Here is a 15,625-nt window from a genome sequence, read left to right on the forward strand (position 1 = left end):
ATGAGTGTGTTGCATTGATTAAAGAAATACTAAAATCTTCCTCTTGAATTAGTTTGACCAAAAACAAGCCTAAGTTTGCCATCTGCACTTTTCTCTCTGTGTCAGTAGCTTATGGTGTTGATGTTTATGAAACTTGTTTAAAGTGTTGTGCATTTCAGTTGATTTGAATATAGTGGCTTTCCTCAGAAGCAGTGGCCATGATCCATCCCAATTTTGATGTATTAAGAGGTGGAATTAGGAGGGATATGAAGGATATGGCTTTACCTTAAGTTAATTCATTCTTGTGATAGATGACTTATTTCTTGAAATTCATGTTAACTATGTCTCACATGTTCTCCATGCCTCATGGTGTGATATCCTATAATTCCATGGCACACTGAGAGCAAGTAGGCAACCACAAGGTGGAAGCCATAGCCTCAGACCAGAAACATGAGACAAATGAACTTTGTTTTTATAATTTATCTGATCTGTAGTATTCAGTTGCAGAAACACAAAAGAGGCTAGATATACATACTTAAAACAGACTTCTTTTTATAATGTTCATTGCTCAAACATACTGCTATGGACTTCTAAAATACCACATCAGTCAACCTCTTGTTGGTCAATAAAAATAACTTTAATTAGCCTTACTTCAATAATGAAGGAGCGTACTATAGTGTTTGCTACGTGGGAAGTTATAGATTATACAGTTTTGGGACTCAGAGTATATTATAATTTTATTTTCTGTTGCTGTGATAAAATACTGATCAAAAGCAACTCACAGAGAAAAGATATCCCCCCCCTTTCAGGTCAGAATCCATCACTGAGAGAAGTCAGAGCAGAGACTAAGGGCAGAAACTTGGAGACATGGATGACAGAGGAATGATGCTTGTTGTTTCTCTGGATAACCTAGGCTCATGATTAGCTAGTTTCTTCATGTAGGGGAGGAACATCTGCCTGGGAAGTTCTACCACCCACAAAGTCAGGTCCTCCTAAATCTATTAACAGTCAAGTCAGTTTTTCACAGATATGGCAACAGACCAACCAGATCACAACAAATACTCAACTGAGTGTCCTTTTTATCATATGATTCAAGTTGATAAAAAGAGGAGGTTTTGATATGGTCCAGTCTTTTATATATTTTTTCAATACTTGAAATGTAAAAAAAAATTAATCTTTTCGTTACAGTTAATATAATTTTCTCATTGACTAAATATTTCCTAGTTGGCACAAGGAGACTGAAGCAGGAGCATTATGATTTTGACAACACATTATACAATGAGACCCTTCCAGGGGTCAAAACGAAGGAAGGATAAAAGGAAGAAAGAAGTAGAGAAAAGAAAGAAAAAGGAAAGGAAAGAAAAACCATATGGTTTAACATGAGTAAATATAACTACAAACACAAATATCTAATATGTGACTATATATATCTACAAACACACACACACACACACACACACACACACACATATATATATATATATATATATATATAAAACTATCTATCTATATCTGCATTCTCCATATATGGGACTGGGAAACTAGATGTGTGTAGATGAATTAAATTAGTTAAATATTTATCATTCTTCATAAGAGTAAATTCAAAATGCATTGAAGATTTCAATATGAAACTTTAGATACTCAAACTACTGGAAGAAAACAAAGACAGCAAACTACATTGTATAAATATTGAAAAAGACTATCTGTATAGGACTCCACTATTTTTTTAGAAATTAAGGATAAACACTGATAAATGATGCCTCACAAAAGTTAAAAGCTTCTATATATCAAAAGAAACAATAACTCAAGGAGAACACTCACAGAGTGAGACAGAATCAATTTGTTAATTATAAACAATATCTAGCATACTGCTAGGTCTCTGGCCTGTTGTTCTTACATCTTTTGAAAATCCTAGTCAATTTAGAAAAGTTAAATAGTTGTCCAAAGCTATCACCTGGTTACTATTTCTTGTCAACTTGAAACAATCTAGAGTCACCTGAGAAGAGGGAATCTCAAAAGATGCATTACCCCAATCAGATTGCCCTGATTGATGATTAACATAGGAGGGCCCTGTCCACTGTGGGTGTTACCACTCCTAGGCAGGTGGTTCTTGTTTATAGGAGTCAGAAAGCAAATCAGTAAACATCTTTCCTCATGGTCTATGCTTCAGTTCCTGCCTCTAGGTTTCTGCCCTGAGTTTTTATGCTGATTTCCTGAATAGTGGACTTTGGCTTGCAAGTACAAGTCAAATAAGTCCTTTCTTCCTAAGGTACATTTGGTCATTGCGTGTCTTTGTTCCTTTCTCTTGCTGTGATGACACAGCATGACAAAAAGCAACTAGGGAGGGAAAGGTTTTATTTGGCTTACATGTAGAGAATCATAGTCCACTGGGGAAAATCAAGACAGGCACTAACCTGGAGTCAGGAGCTGGTGCAGAGGCTAGTGAGATATGCAGCTTACTGGGTCCTCTTGACTTATTCAGTCTGCTTTCTAATAGAATGCAGTGCCACCGACTCAGGTGTGCTAGCACCCATAATAGACCAACAGTCACTAATTAAGAAAACTCCTTCCAGGCTTGCCTGCACCTGTTAACTACTGAGGCATTTTCTGAACTATGTTTCCCTCCTCTAAGATGATTTCAGCTTGTATCAAGTTGAAATCAAAACTATATGGTGTTTATCATAGCAATAGAAAATAAACAAGAGCAGTTATGTAGTTAGTAAACTTGAGAAACAGTTATCACTTGGACCCAGGTCTCCTAACTTCAAATTTTATGTTCTTTATTCCCTGGGTTTTTTAATACACTTAACTCTCACATTTCTGTGCAAGAACTTCAATGACTTCTTACATGCCATACATATACTTAACTGAAGAGAATTGATTAAGTTAGATAACTCCTACTCCGCTCTCCCTCACCCCCACCCAAACTCCTTCCTTGTGCTTCATTCTGCACAAGGAGGTAAGGTACTATCATTCCCCAACAGTCTTATCACTGACTCCTGGGGCAGAGTAAATGCTGGAAAGTCAAGTTTCTTTCAATTCCACCACCTTCCTTCTTATTTCTATTCTCTTCTATTTAGATTGCATAAAAATGAAAACCAATTCATATACTCTACTGCTTTTCCTTTGAGAGAATCTTCAGCTGCAGAAATGTTTTACAACTCATTTATTATATTTCCAACCTGTCTGCTTTTGAAAGTATAAATGCTTTACATTAGCCTTAATTTATTAAAATCGGCTATGAGTGGTCTGGAGATGTTCAGGGAGACCACTTAATATGCCCTGGCATCAACACTTAGGGAAGGTTATAACTCCTTTGCTGAGCAGATGTGTAAGTCATTTAGAGCTTATTTTGAAGTTCAAAAGTAAGCATATTACAGTACAGAGACATTAACATTATACTCAGATAAAGGGTAGAGTAAGAAAGCAGAGAGTGATTATATGAACAAATATTTTTTATGGTCTATTAGCAGTTCTGTGCTTGAGTTAGTAGTTATTCATATTATCTTCTAAACGGAGCATTGTTTTAAAACAATAGACTATAAAATTATATATTATATTACCAGTAAAATAAAGTTATAAAACTTGAAGTGTTTTTAAGTGGCAGCTGGAGAGACACACCACAGGCTCAGTGAATTCAGAAGTAAGATGAACAGGGATTGGGTAAGGGGACATTAGTTCTTCTAAATGGGGACTGGGAAACAAACAAATGACTGATACTCAAGTTAGACTTAAACAGTAAGTGACAACAAGGAAATCGGGATAAAGAGGGAAGTAGTTTTCATGGTTATATCTCAATATGTGTGGAAGTACAATTACGGTTTATTGGATCACAAGTATTCAGTTGGTCGCAAAGGAAAATTGCATTGGGAGGTTCTAAATAGGACCCGAAGGCCACATTAGTGTGGGCAGGGTCTTGAGAGTTAAGGAAAATAGCAATGCTGTACTAGCGAGGTACTGAAGTCGTAACTCAGCAGTCTGGCCAGCTGATGCAGGAGTACTGAGAAAGCAGCTTTTTGTGCCACAGAGATACTTGAGTCCTCTTAGAATGGAACACTACACTAGAGTTACAGCTGCCCTCAGGATGTGTTCACGTTTCTTCAGTGGAGGTTGACTTCTTTCCAAAACTGATGAGAATGAGTTAGTAATTAACAACACCGTGATGGTCAATGTTGACTGTCAGCCTGATGGGAATCAATAAGAGATAAGCTTCTAGGTACATCCATGGGGATGTCTCTGGCTCAGACAACTCAGAAGTAGGAAGATCCACCTAAATGTAGGGAGCATCTTCTGGTGGTGCCTCAGATAAAGGGGGAATTGGAAAAATATATTGTGTTATTTGCTTCCATACTTGCATATCTTACTAGCCAAATTCATCTACTTTTGTTGTGAATTCACCTACCGTGTTGCAGGTGTCACTGCTGCTCCCCACTCCTTTGCTGATATCAAAGGAAGTATTTATTGTATAGGCCCCAACATAGACTGAAGAGCAGTAACTTTCTTCTAGATCTTCAGCATCAGATTGAGACATCTCAGGCATTCTGCACCAGAGACTGAGATACTACCAGGTACTTGCTGTGCCAGTGTGAGTAGAGCTGTTGTTGGACAATAGAGACTATAGCATGTGAACCAAGGAATTCCATTATGCACATCTATAAGTACACAAATCACTTGCACATCATCATACAATACACATATACAACACACATATACTCACACAGTTTATATTATCTCTCTTAGATAGACACACACACATATAAAACATATACCTATATAATACATATGCAGAAATATCACACACATATTCTAACATACACAAATCACATAGACACACATACATATTACACATGTACACACACTGCACACATGCACACACACACATACTATTAGTACTTTTCCTCTAGAAAAGGCTGACAAATACAATTGCTTATTATTTTGCTCTGCTCTAAAAAATCTGGATATGAAACTCAGTATAACTAATAAAACTTATGGTTTATCTCATTTTTGAAGATGTACTTTCTTCAGATGTATCAATATTACACATTGTACCTATATAAATACTTGCTTGATATTACTTGTTAAATAAACGTCTCTGGTTTTTTATCAGTTAAAATAAGTATAGGATGGAGGAAAATATTGTTTGAGTAATTTGAATCAGATTCTCTGTACAGAATTCTCAGTGAAGCATATGAATTGCATAGTTGAAGCAGATGAATTGTTGGAAGCTAGAAGAAAATTGTAAGACTTTTAGTTGAATATTAAGAAAGAAGTGAAATAAAATGAAGTCTAGGCTTTGTTTTCTCAATTTTGGATCTTACATTTAATCTTAACATTATAAATCTTTAGATATTAAAAATTTAAGAAGGTCCAGCAACAGGCCCAAAGTGGGATCTAGCTCAAGAGGAGGCCCCAAGACCTGATACTATTACTGAAGCTATGAAGCACTCACAGAAAGGGACCTATCATGACTGCCCTCTGAAAGGCCCAACAACCAGCTGAAAGAGATGCAGATATTTGCATCCAACCAATAGACAGAAGCTGCTGAGCTCTGTGGTTGAATTAGGGTAAATCTGGAAGAAGCTGAGGAGGAGAGCGACCCTGTAGGAGAACCAGCAGTCTCAATTAACCTGGATCTTAGATATCTCTCAAACACTGGATCATCAACCAAGCAGCATTCACCAGCTAATATGAGGCCCCCAACATGTATACAGCAGAGGACTGCCAGGTCTGTGTTCAGTCAGAGAAGATGCACCTAACTCTCAAGAGACTGGAGGTCCAAGGGGGTTTAGAGGTCTTGTGGGATGTGGGGGATGTGGGGTCTTGGGGCTGTGGCATCCTTGTGGAGACAGGGGGTGGGGAGGAGGTATGGGATGTGGAACAGTCAGAGAGTGGACCGGAAGTAAAATATGGAGTGGGAAAAAAGAAAAAATAGAATAAATAATAGTAATAAAAAGATTCAATATAGACCCGACTTTCTAAAATAACCATTTAGATTTTTAGGAAGGTGGGAATTAGTTACAACTATTTCTCCTGATAATTTGTAGTATATAAATGATCAAACTAGTCTATAAAAAAATCTAGAAGATATTAAAGAAGATTTTACAATCTTCTATTTTCTATAGAAACACATCTACAACCCTTTAAGGGTAATTTTCCACATTACCAATCTATTGCTTACTTTAATATCCTAAACAAAACATCTGGGGTTTCTGAAAAATCCTAAGGAATAATATTAATTTTCTACCCATAATACCTGTAATACACATAATCAACATATAAATATTCACACATTGTTTAAATATTTTCCTATCTGGCCTGACAATGTTGTATCCAAGATCTATAGACCATTGAGTAAAAACTCCAGCACCAGTCCTTATAGCCTTCTTCTGTTTTGGTGCTGTCCAGGAGCCTTCCAAACGTTATAGGCCATTGCAATTGTCATTGATTGTTCTGAAGAGGTGAAAGGTATATCTCTGTTGCTGAAGATACCATTCACTTCAGATATATTTCCAGAGGCCCAAAAGCTGGTACTGACATAAAAACCTCTTCCCTGAGGATTATGTTTCTTGATACCAGAAGTTGTCATGCAAACATTCAAAAAAGGGAAGTGATCAACAGCTCATCCCAGTCATGATTTCTATGAACCACAACATGAGCCACAATGATATGATGATAATCAAAAATGTATGAGTGACAGTCACATCTTGGTGGTGACCAAGAGCTCTCTAATCAGACATAAGGGTTCTTGATCAAGAAGGAAACCATGCCTGGTATTGGAAATTAAGTCAACTACCTAGGGACTATAAAGTCTTGGATCTTGAAGAAGAACCTACAACAGTCAACAGTCACTTTACTAATAGCATTATCCAAAATTACTTTCTAAATATTTGCCCTTATACACACTGTACTGGCTGGTTTTGTGTGTCAATTTGACACAAGCTGGAGTTTTCACAGAGAAAGGAGCCTCCCTTGAGAAAATACCTTCCTCCATGAGATCCAGCTGTAAGGCATTTTCTCAATTAGTGATTAAGGGGGGAGGGCCCATTGTGGGTGATGCCATCCCTGGGCTGGTAGTCCTGGGTTCTATAAGAAAGCAAACTGAGCAAGCCAGTAAATAGCATCCTTCCATGGCCTCTACATCAGCTCCTGCTTCCTAAACCTGCTTGAGTCCCAGTCCTGACTTCCTTTGGTGATGAACAGCAATGTGGAAGTGTAAGCTGAATAAATCCTTTCCTCTCCAACTTTCTTCTTGGCCATGATGTTATATGCAGGAATAGAAACCTGACTAAGACACCCACCCATAAGGGTGCTTCTCACCTCTCATCAAGGAAATGCCTATTTGCTACAGAAAAGACCATATAAAAGGACACAACCAACTAAAATGCCATGCCTAGGGAATGAATACATTAGTTCTCCCCAAGGAAGAGAACATTATTTGATTATCCAATACTGGGTGGTCAGGCCCAAAAAGATATGTATGCATGTAACATTATACAGTCCGAACAGGTTGTATTTATGCATCTAAGCATATATACATATATAAGTAGTATATGCATTCTAGAGCCTAGTTCCAACTGATGTATCTACACCACAACTCATGTACCTAAGGCTTAAGGACCATGGCAGTAGAGGAGAGAAAAGATTGTATGAGCCAGAGGAAGAGGGAGTTTGCTGTGAAATCTGTCTTCCAGGGATGTGCTTTCAAAGACACATCCATAAAGCATCATCAACATGACTGACTAAATATGATCTGAAAGATGACAGCAGTACTCATGCTAAGGTAAATGGGAGAAAGCTCATAAAGCCATCACCCTACACAAAGAACTGCAGGCTACTTAAGAATGGCGAGAGTGAGAGAAACAGTCTTACAGAGGAAAGAGTGAGCTAATTGGTTAGCTATCCAATACCAAATGATCAGGCCTGAAAGTCACATTATACAAACTGAACTAGTTGCATTCATGCCTTTAGGGATATATACACATAGATGAATGTAATAACCATTAATGAAAAAGAAGCAACAATTTGGAAAAGAGCAAGGTGGACTATCATAGGAGGTTTTGGAAGGGAGCAGGATATGGCGTATTTGTATCATGATCTCAAATATATATTTTTTAAATGGGGTAGGAGTTACACTTTCAACACAAAATTTCTAACGCAATCCTCACCCTGTGTCTTTTTCTATTGAAAAAAAATTCTCTTTCCAAATAACTTCATACAGAGAGCATCCTTCCTTAAAAAATCAATTCAATCAACCCAATTTACTCTTGCATTATTTTTTTTTCATTTATTTTTATCCTGTACTGGGGCATATAAAGTTTGCAAGTCCAATGGGCCTCTCTTTCCAGTGATGGCCAACTAGGCCATCTTTTGATATATATGCAGCTAGAGTCAAGAGCTCCGGGGTACTGGTTAGTTCATAATGTTGTTCCACCTATAGGGTTGCAGATCCCTTTAGCTCCTTGGCTACTTTCTCTAGCTCCTCCATTGGGAGCCCTATGATCCATCCATTAGCTGACTGTGAGCATCCACTTCTGTGTTTGCTAGGCCCCGGCATAGTCTCACAAGAGACAGCTACATCTGGGTCCTTTCAATAAAATCTTGCTAGTGTATGCAATGGTGTCAGCGTTTGGATGCTGATTATGGGGTGGATCCCTGTAGGACTCAGTTCTCTCCTCTCATTGTGAGTTCCTGTGATCAAATGCAGGTTACTGGGCATGGCTAGAAAGAGCTTTTACCCAGTGAGCCATCTCACAAATCGTACTTTATTGATTTTTTTAACAAACATGTAATTCATTTTATGGCTCCATGTATGCATGAGAAAGTGAGGCTTGTGGATGGATGGTGATAGAGTTGAAACTATTGTCTGGTGGGACTATTTTACACCTCAAATCTGGCTACGAGACTGAAGGAGCAGATGACAATCGTGAGTGATGGATTATTCCAGCTGCCATGCTTTTGCCAAAATAATTTGCCTAATATTTTCCATGCAACCCTGTGCTTTTTATGTGACAATTAGGCCCTTGCATAAGCTCTTTAAGGAAACACAGAAATTAAAGCAGTTTCTGTTACTAACATTGCTAACATACCCAACAATGTCATACATGAATTACAAAACAAAGGGAGATAATTACACCCAAATGACTAATCAGAATTGCAAAGAAACTCACATTGTTATCAAATATTAAAAATTTGCCCTGCACACCTATAATTCTGAGTAAAGAATTGGGCCAAGTTGGATTTACTGAAAAGTAAAACAGTTTCTCTCTGCCTTTCCCTTTATCATTCTAGACAGCAATAATAAAAATAATGAAGCTAATTTAAATATCATGAGACTGTAGGGCTTATGTACATTTTCACAACATAATCTATTTTTCCTCAAATGATATCTTTGAGGTTATAATATAATTACATAATTTTCCTTTACTCGTTCTTTTCCCAACCCCTCCCATATACACCTTTTGATCTTCAAATTCGCGATCTCTCCTTTGTCTCATTAGCTACTGTTAGAAATTTTATCACAAATATGTATGAGGGAGAATCAAGATACAGATATCTTATCTGGAAGATGAAAACCTGTTAAGCACTAGAATGGAAGTATAATTGGTTTCTCTGCTTATCATGGGTCTGACTGAGCTTCCATTCCACAGCTCTTGTGGCTGCTGACCAGCATTTTAAGGAAAACAAGTTCTGTTTTAAGTTTTGCTATGCCCACACACTTCCCAAAGCCAGCAGAAACTCAGCTTTTCTTGCAGTGGCAGCACCATTGCATAGCACTTCTCTTCCTACACAGTTGCTGTGATCTCTAGCTGTCTTTGGACATTCAAATATTTCTGGACTGTAGTTTCCATCCGTGTACTAATGGCTCTGTCATAACACCTTTAGTGATTTGTCTTGTTGTGCACAGCTCATAAACTTCTTGGTGCCAACCACATTCTTCTCCTTGAGATCCCAAGAACTTCAAAGACAGGTCCAGCTTGTTTTCTAGTTTCTTTCTGACACTTACTTCTCTGCAGTTTCCCACAGTTTGGCTGGGACTTTACTATCATGAATTCCAGGGGGTGTGCTTTGAGAAAAGCTCCTGGCTAAGTATCCTATGGATCCAGCCAATAGTCTTGTGGTAGCATTTACATGAAAACATTGGATTTCATCTGCACAGAAAGCAAGAAAACAATGAAGACAGAAAAGAAAGCAAGTGCAGAGAAAGAATCTAAGGCATGGGAGCTCTAGAAAACCCAAGAAGAGAGGTTTGGGGGCCTATTTCTACCACACACACCAGCCTCTGCCTCTCCTATCCTCACTCCCATCTCAGTACTCTGTGGTAGGAGGGCTCATGATATTTCCACTTTGGATCCATCATTGGGAAAATTTTCCTTTCTGTCTGTTAGTGTCTGCACTCCTGTGACAACGTACAGCAGGCTCTCCCCACTGTCCTTGCCAGGGATCTGCGGGAAGGCTTGGAAATATCTTCTTTGTATGTTTTTATCTTTCTCAGTTTAGAAAACACTTCCTTCACTGGATTATATTAATCTGAGTCCCACATCATTTCCCCTCCATGAAGATCCGATGAACTTAAATTTCCAGCTACACAATTAATTTCCTATTTTAATCTATGGAACACTATCTTACTTTTACCGTTAGTGAAGAAGTAACACGTTGTAGTCTAATGTTATGTTAAGATACATGAGGGTTGGGATTCAGTTGGGAGGGGGCGTGGGGAGGACCCAAGAGGAGTTGAGAAAGGGAAAAATGTGTCAGAATATATTGCATGAATGTAATCTATTTTCAATTAAAACAGATTAAAATGAAAAGAGTAGTTTTGAAAACAAAAGCAACTTGAAAGAAAACTCTTTATTATCATTTTATGGACATCAAATGAGGGAGGGAAAGCAATGATTTGAAGGGTTTGCAAACAAGTAGTTTTTGCCCTGTCCATGATTCATGTCCACCTTGGCCACTTAGAGACTCAGCCTGAATTAACCAGGTCACATAGAATAGTTCTATTTCCCATGATATAAGGATAAGCATTATAGGTTGACTGTCTTGCAATGTCAAATACCCTCGTCTGAACATTTTGATAAAAAACAAAACAAAACAAAACAAAACAAACCAGAATCACAGGTTTCATCTCCAGGTTTCATGCATACATGGCACATAAATGAATTTTATATGAAGAAGAAATGAGGAAGACACCCAACTGTTGACACATGCATGCACACCCACAAAATCATACATTCTTCACACTCCACATTGGGTGAATTCTTAGGGCTTGTTGGCCAGATAGTCTACCTGAATCAGTAATGTCCAGGTTCATTAAGAGATCCTGTCTCAAAAAGTAAGGTGCATAGTGATTGAAAAGTCACTATCAGCCTTTGGCTTCCTCACATGTACACACATATACATACACAAAGATGCTCACAAAACATGCATGTACATGTATACACACATGTGTATACATGTTCATGAACACACATACACACATGCACACATACACACATGTATATATACATGATTGCACATACATATAAATGCACACACGCACATACATGCATACACATTCATTCACAATTACACAAATGCACAAATGTGCATACACATTATACATACAAATACACACAAAATAGAATTTGAGTAGTAAGGTAGAAATAATCACCTAATATCACTAATGGCACACAGGGACTTCTTCAATTGATTTATTGCCTCATACCCATGTCTATCATAAGCCACTTCAAGGTATACCAAACTGACTTACTCAAAATGTTTAACATGTAACGGTGATGATTAGCAAATATGTTATTTCTTGAAATTTACTTCATATTCTCTCATTCACTTTCCCTCCTTCTCTTCACTCCTTCATTCTTCTTTTTTTCATTAACCTTCCCAAACTACCACTTCTATCTAATCACTCTAGCAGCCAACTGGGATTTATGGCATGCCAAGTGTCAGAGAAATACTTGAAATTCCTAGTCACTATTTATCCAGATTAATAGGGATGTTCTCTCTTCATTCTAGCATTATATTTTCACAGTGGGAATGGTTATTTTGCTATTTAAGGAAACAAATACAACAACATCATTAATATTAACCATCTGTTTTAAAAAATGAAGCATCAAAGACTTTTTTGTGATTAACAGAAGAAATATTTTCCAGGAAGTTTGCTTGAAGTTGTATGGCACTGGAGAGATTCCTCATAGATGGTTACCACTATATTTCAGTCTCTTTATTACCTAAAATTATTCCACTATGTATTTCTCATATATTTTTGTTTGATTCAGGGAACATCATTGAACTTTAAGAGTCACATTTGCTTCTACAGTTTTGAAACTGAATACAATAATGCCCCTTGTATTTTTGGTATCTGACATTTTTGTAGAAAAAAAGAAATCACATAGCAATACAATAGTTTTATGCTTTATAATACTCATTTAAAATCTGAGAATATATGATTCAATCTCTGCATAGTATTGCCCTCATAAAGCAAAGTTTAGCAGTGAAGTCTTAAATGTCATCCTACTTTAAAAGGTAAGCTGAAGAGAACCCAGCCCAGCACATACACACAGTTCTGCAAGTCTCTATTCTATCTATTGTATCTAAGTTTCAAAATCCAAAAAACTCTTCCTGTGTTCCTAGTATGAGAGGACTTCTATCTTCTCTACTCTCTTCTCATTTGTAGAAATTTCATATTTAAAAGTATTCACTTAATGCATCATTATTTTAAATTTTCCACTTAAAAGCTCAGAAAGTGTCTTCCTTACTTTTCTCATTGTTGTACAAGACAATTGATAAGATCAACTTAAGGAATGGTGGATTTCTTCTGGCAAGTGATTGGGGTATAGTCCATCACTGCAAGGAGGCAAGATGACAGGATCATGAGCCCATGGGTAACATCAGGAAACAAAGAAATGAACATCTGTTCTCTACCTTCTTTTCTATTTTCATTTGGTGCTGAAACTCCAAATAGTAAGATGGAGTCACCAAATTCAGGTCTTCCCTTCTCAGTTAATTCTCTTTGGAAATGTTCTCAAGAGATGGCTAGCAGTGTATATGCTGGATTTTCTAAATCCCAATAACTTTACGAGTAATGTTAACCATCACATATCCAGTCTTGTCAAATTAACATCCAAACACATCATTTAAATTACAACGTTCCACCCCTGGTCCCTAAAGTCTCACATTAATCTCATAGTGTAAAATACATTTAGTGTGTCTTCAGAGATTCACTAAAGTCATAAGAATTTCAAAATTGTTCAAAATAGAAGTTCAGAACCCCTTCTGAGAATCAGACAGTCTCTTAACTGTGAATGTCTATTTTTAAAACCTACATGTTGCATACTTACAGTACATAGTCCTACAGAATGAACATCCCCAGTCCAAAAACAACAAAATGAATCATAGTGAGGAAAGAACAATTAGAGAAATACCGAAATCATATAATCTGGTGTTGGGCACATGGGTTCCTGAAGGAATCCTTTGAACTTCTACAATACTCTGACACCTGGAAAATCTATTTCTGCTATCTCAGAACACTTCAACTTCTTCTTGAACAAGTTCCACTCTCTACATGAAACTTGTCTCACGGGATATTTCTGGTTCCTGCAGCCCTACTTCAACTTAGGTTCACCTTTATAGCTTCATACAGTGTCCTCTAGGGAATTCTTTATGGGGAAACTGACTCTGAAACACATTTTCTGACCTCAGTATCTTTCTGGCATCTATTGTAAATCTTTGTGAATCAATCCCTCTTTTATTTTATACCATGTGGATTAGGTTTGTAAGTTCTGCTACTATCTTGAAATAGAGTTGGGGATTTTTCTAGCACAGCTACAAAGGTGTCTCTGGACATTGGTGGCTGATTCTAGGACAAATACTTCTCTGGGCAATTTCTTTTTAGCAGAGAACCCTTGAACAGAATTTCCAGTTTAACTTTTATCCTTTCAAATAAATTTGCATTTTGTATACATTGGAGCCTTTCAATGGTTTTGCCACCAAGGCCCATTATAATTTTCTTCTGCAAAGGGTGAGGTTTCTCATTAATTTTTCTAACCTCTTTAACAATCATAACTTTGTTCTCTTTGTCAGCAACTTTAAACCAGCCTTGCTTATTTCTTCCTAAAACAGCAGAGTTAATATATCTTCCTCCTCTCTTGCTGCTCTTTGCCACTGCATATATGAGTAAGAACAGAGACTTGTAGCAATGCTACAGCCCGATTCTATTATATCTTGAAGTTTTAACATTAAAGAAGCTTATCTCATGGTCTTACTCCAAGTCTCAGGATATGAGTAGAATGAAGTCAGAGTCATTGCCAGCATGTGACGTGAATACCTTTTTTTAATTCTTGATACAATTCTTATTTCATCCTGAAGCCTCTGGAAACTGAGCTTTAGTGTTTTCATTTTATTTGTTTATCCATTTTTCTATTTATTTGCCAATCTAAAAATTCAAATTTCTATCAGAATATCCTATTAAGTTCTGCTGATACCATTTTAGATCACCTATAGTCTATGGCTCTGATTTTTTTCTCTACTCTTCGCAAATTAATTCAACAATTTAACAAATTGTCCTCAAGTTTATGATAGTTACAACCTCACTTCTGGTAAAACAAAACAAAATAAAACAAAACATTTTTTTTCTGTTAGCTTTTTCCCTCATTGCCCTAAATGAAACTTGAGAAGACAGAACTTATTTTGATTCGTGGATTTGAGTGGTCCATCTTGGTGACAGAAGCATGATATAGATAATGACATTGTGTTCACAGTCAGGAAGCAGAGAGGGATTAATGATGGTGCCACACTCTCTTTATCCTTTTATTTCTGTCTGCATCCTGTGCCCATAGAATGATGCTACCTTTGAATAAACCTCGCTGGAAATGCCCTCATATAAATAAACATATTTTTGTCTTCCTGGGCATTTGAAAATTATGTCAATTTGACAATCTACATTAACTTTGCAAGAAATTTGAATCCCTTATCTATTGACATAAAGTTTGATGTGTTTAAGACTTATTCCCACTCATTTCTAATATTCCCTTTCTTTTATCCAATATTGTGAATCCATTTACTATTCATTAAAATGATTTTAGTGGAGCAGGGCAACAAAAATGGTTTCATAATTGCAATTTCATAAATGCCATTGAAAATATGATACATTATGAAGTACAAGTGACCCCAGCATCTTCTGAATGTGAACAGCTTAGTACTCCCCACTGGTTGATTTTACAGTTCTCAATAGATGATTCTCTTCCAAAACACATCACTTCATTCAGCCATATTGGACCAGTACCTGCAACAATCAGATACGTCTACATCAGTAAGTATTGTCAAGTGCCTGTGATTGAATGAGACAAAGCAATTAGGCCAATAATTAATTAAATACAAAATATTGGATACTCCTGAGATAAAAGTACTGAGAATATAAAATTGGCCTTCCTGGCTCAGAAAATGTCACACCCTGCCAGCTTATAAACTACTATACTTCAAAATAATATAAAATTATAATAGCCTCTGCACAGTTCTGTGAGAGCCCACATTACAGAATAATTGATTGTTTCCCTAAGGATGCAGTGGATTTCCTTAGCAATCTGAAAGTAAGGAAGCCTTGATAACAATGGATTTATATAATGGTATGATGATTGAAGTATTTCTGGATGTT

At 36.9% G+C, this 15,625-nt stretch overlaps 1 protein-coding gene across 3 annotated transcripts in view; it reads right to left on the bottom strand.

Moving 5' to 3' along the window:
- Positions 1-15,625, bottom strand: part of Msr1 (macrophage scavenger receptor 1) — a 99,519-nt gene that overhangs the window by 23,378 nt on the left and 60,516 nt on the right. The window contains exon 10 of one of the 3 annotated variants that reach the window (XM_006509312.3): positions 10,813-15,256. The exons of 1 other annotated variant lie outside the window; for it this stretch is intronic. In XM_006509312.3, coding sequence (XP_006509375.1) covers positions 15,123-15,256 — 134 coding nt within the window. In that variant the 3' untranslated portion in view covers positions 10,813-15,122. Of the gene's footprint in view, positions 1-10,812; positions 15,257-15,625 lie in introns of those variants that run through there. One more of the 3 variants, NM_001113326.1, reaches the window with a different exon arrangement.

This window comes from Mus musculus, chromosome 8 (genome assembly GCF_000001635.26).
Source record: "Mus musculus strain C57BL/6J chromosome 8, GRCm38.p6 C57BL/6J".
NCBI lineage: Eukaryota > Metazoa > Chordata > Mammalia > Rodentia > Muridae > Mus > Mus musculus.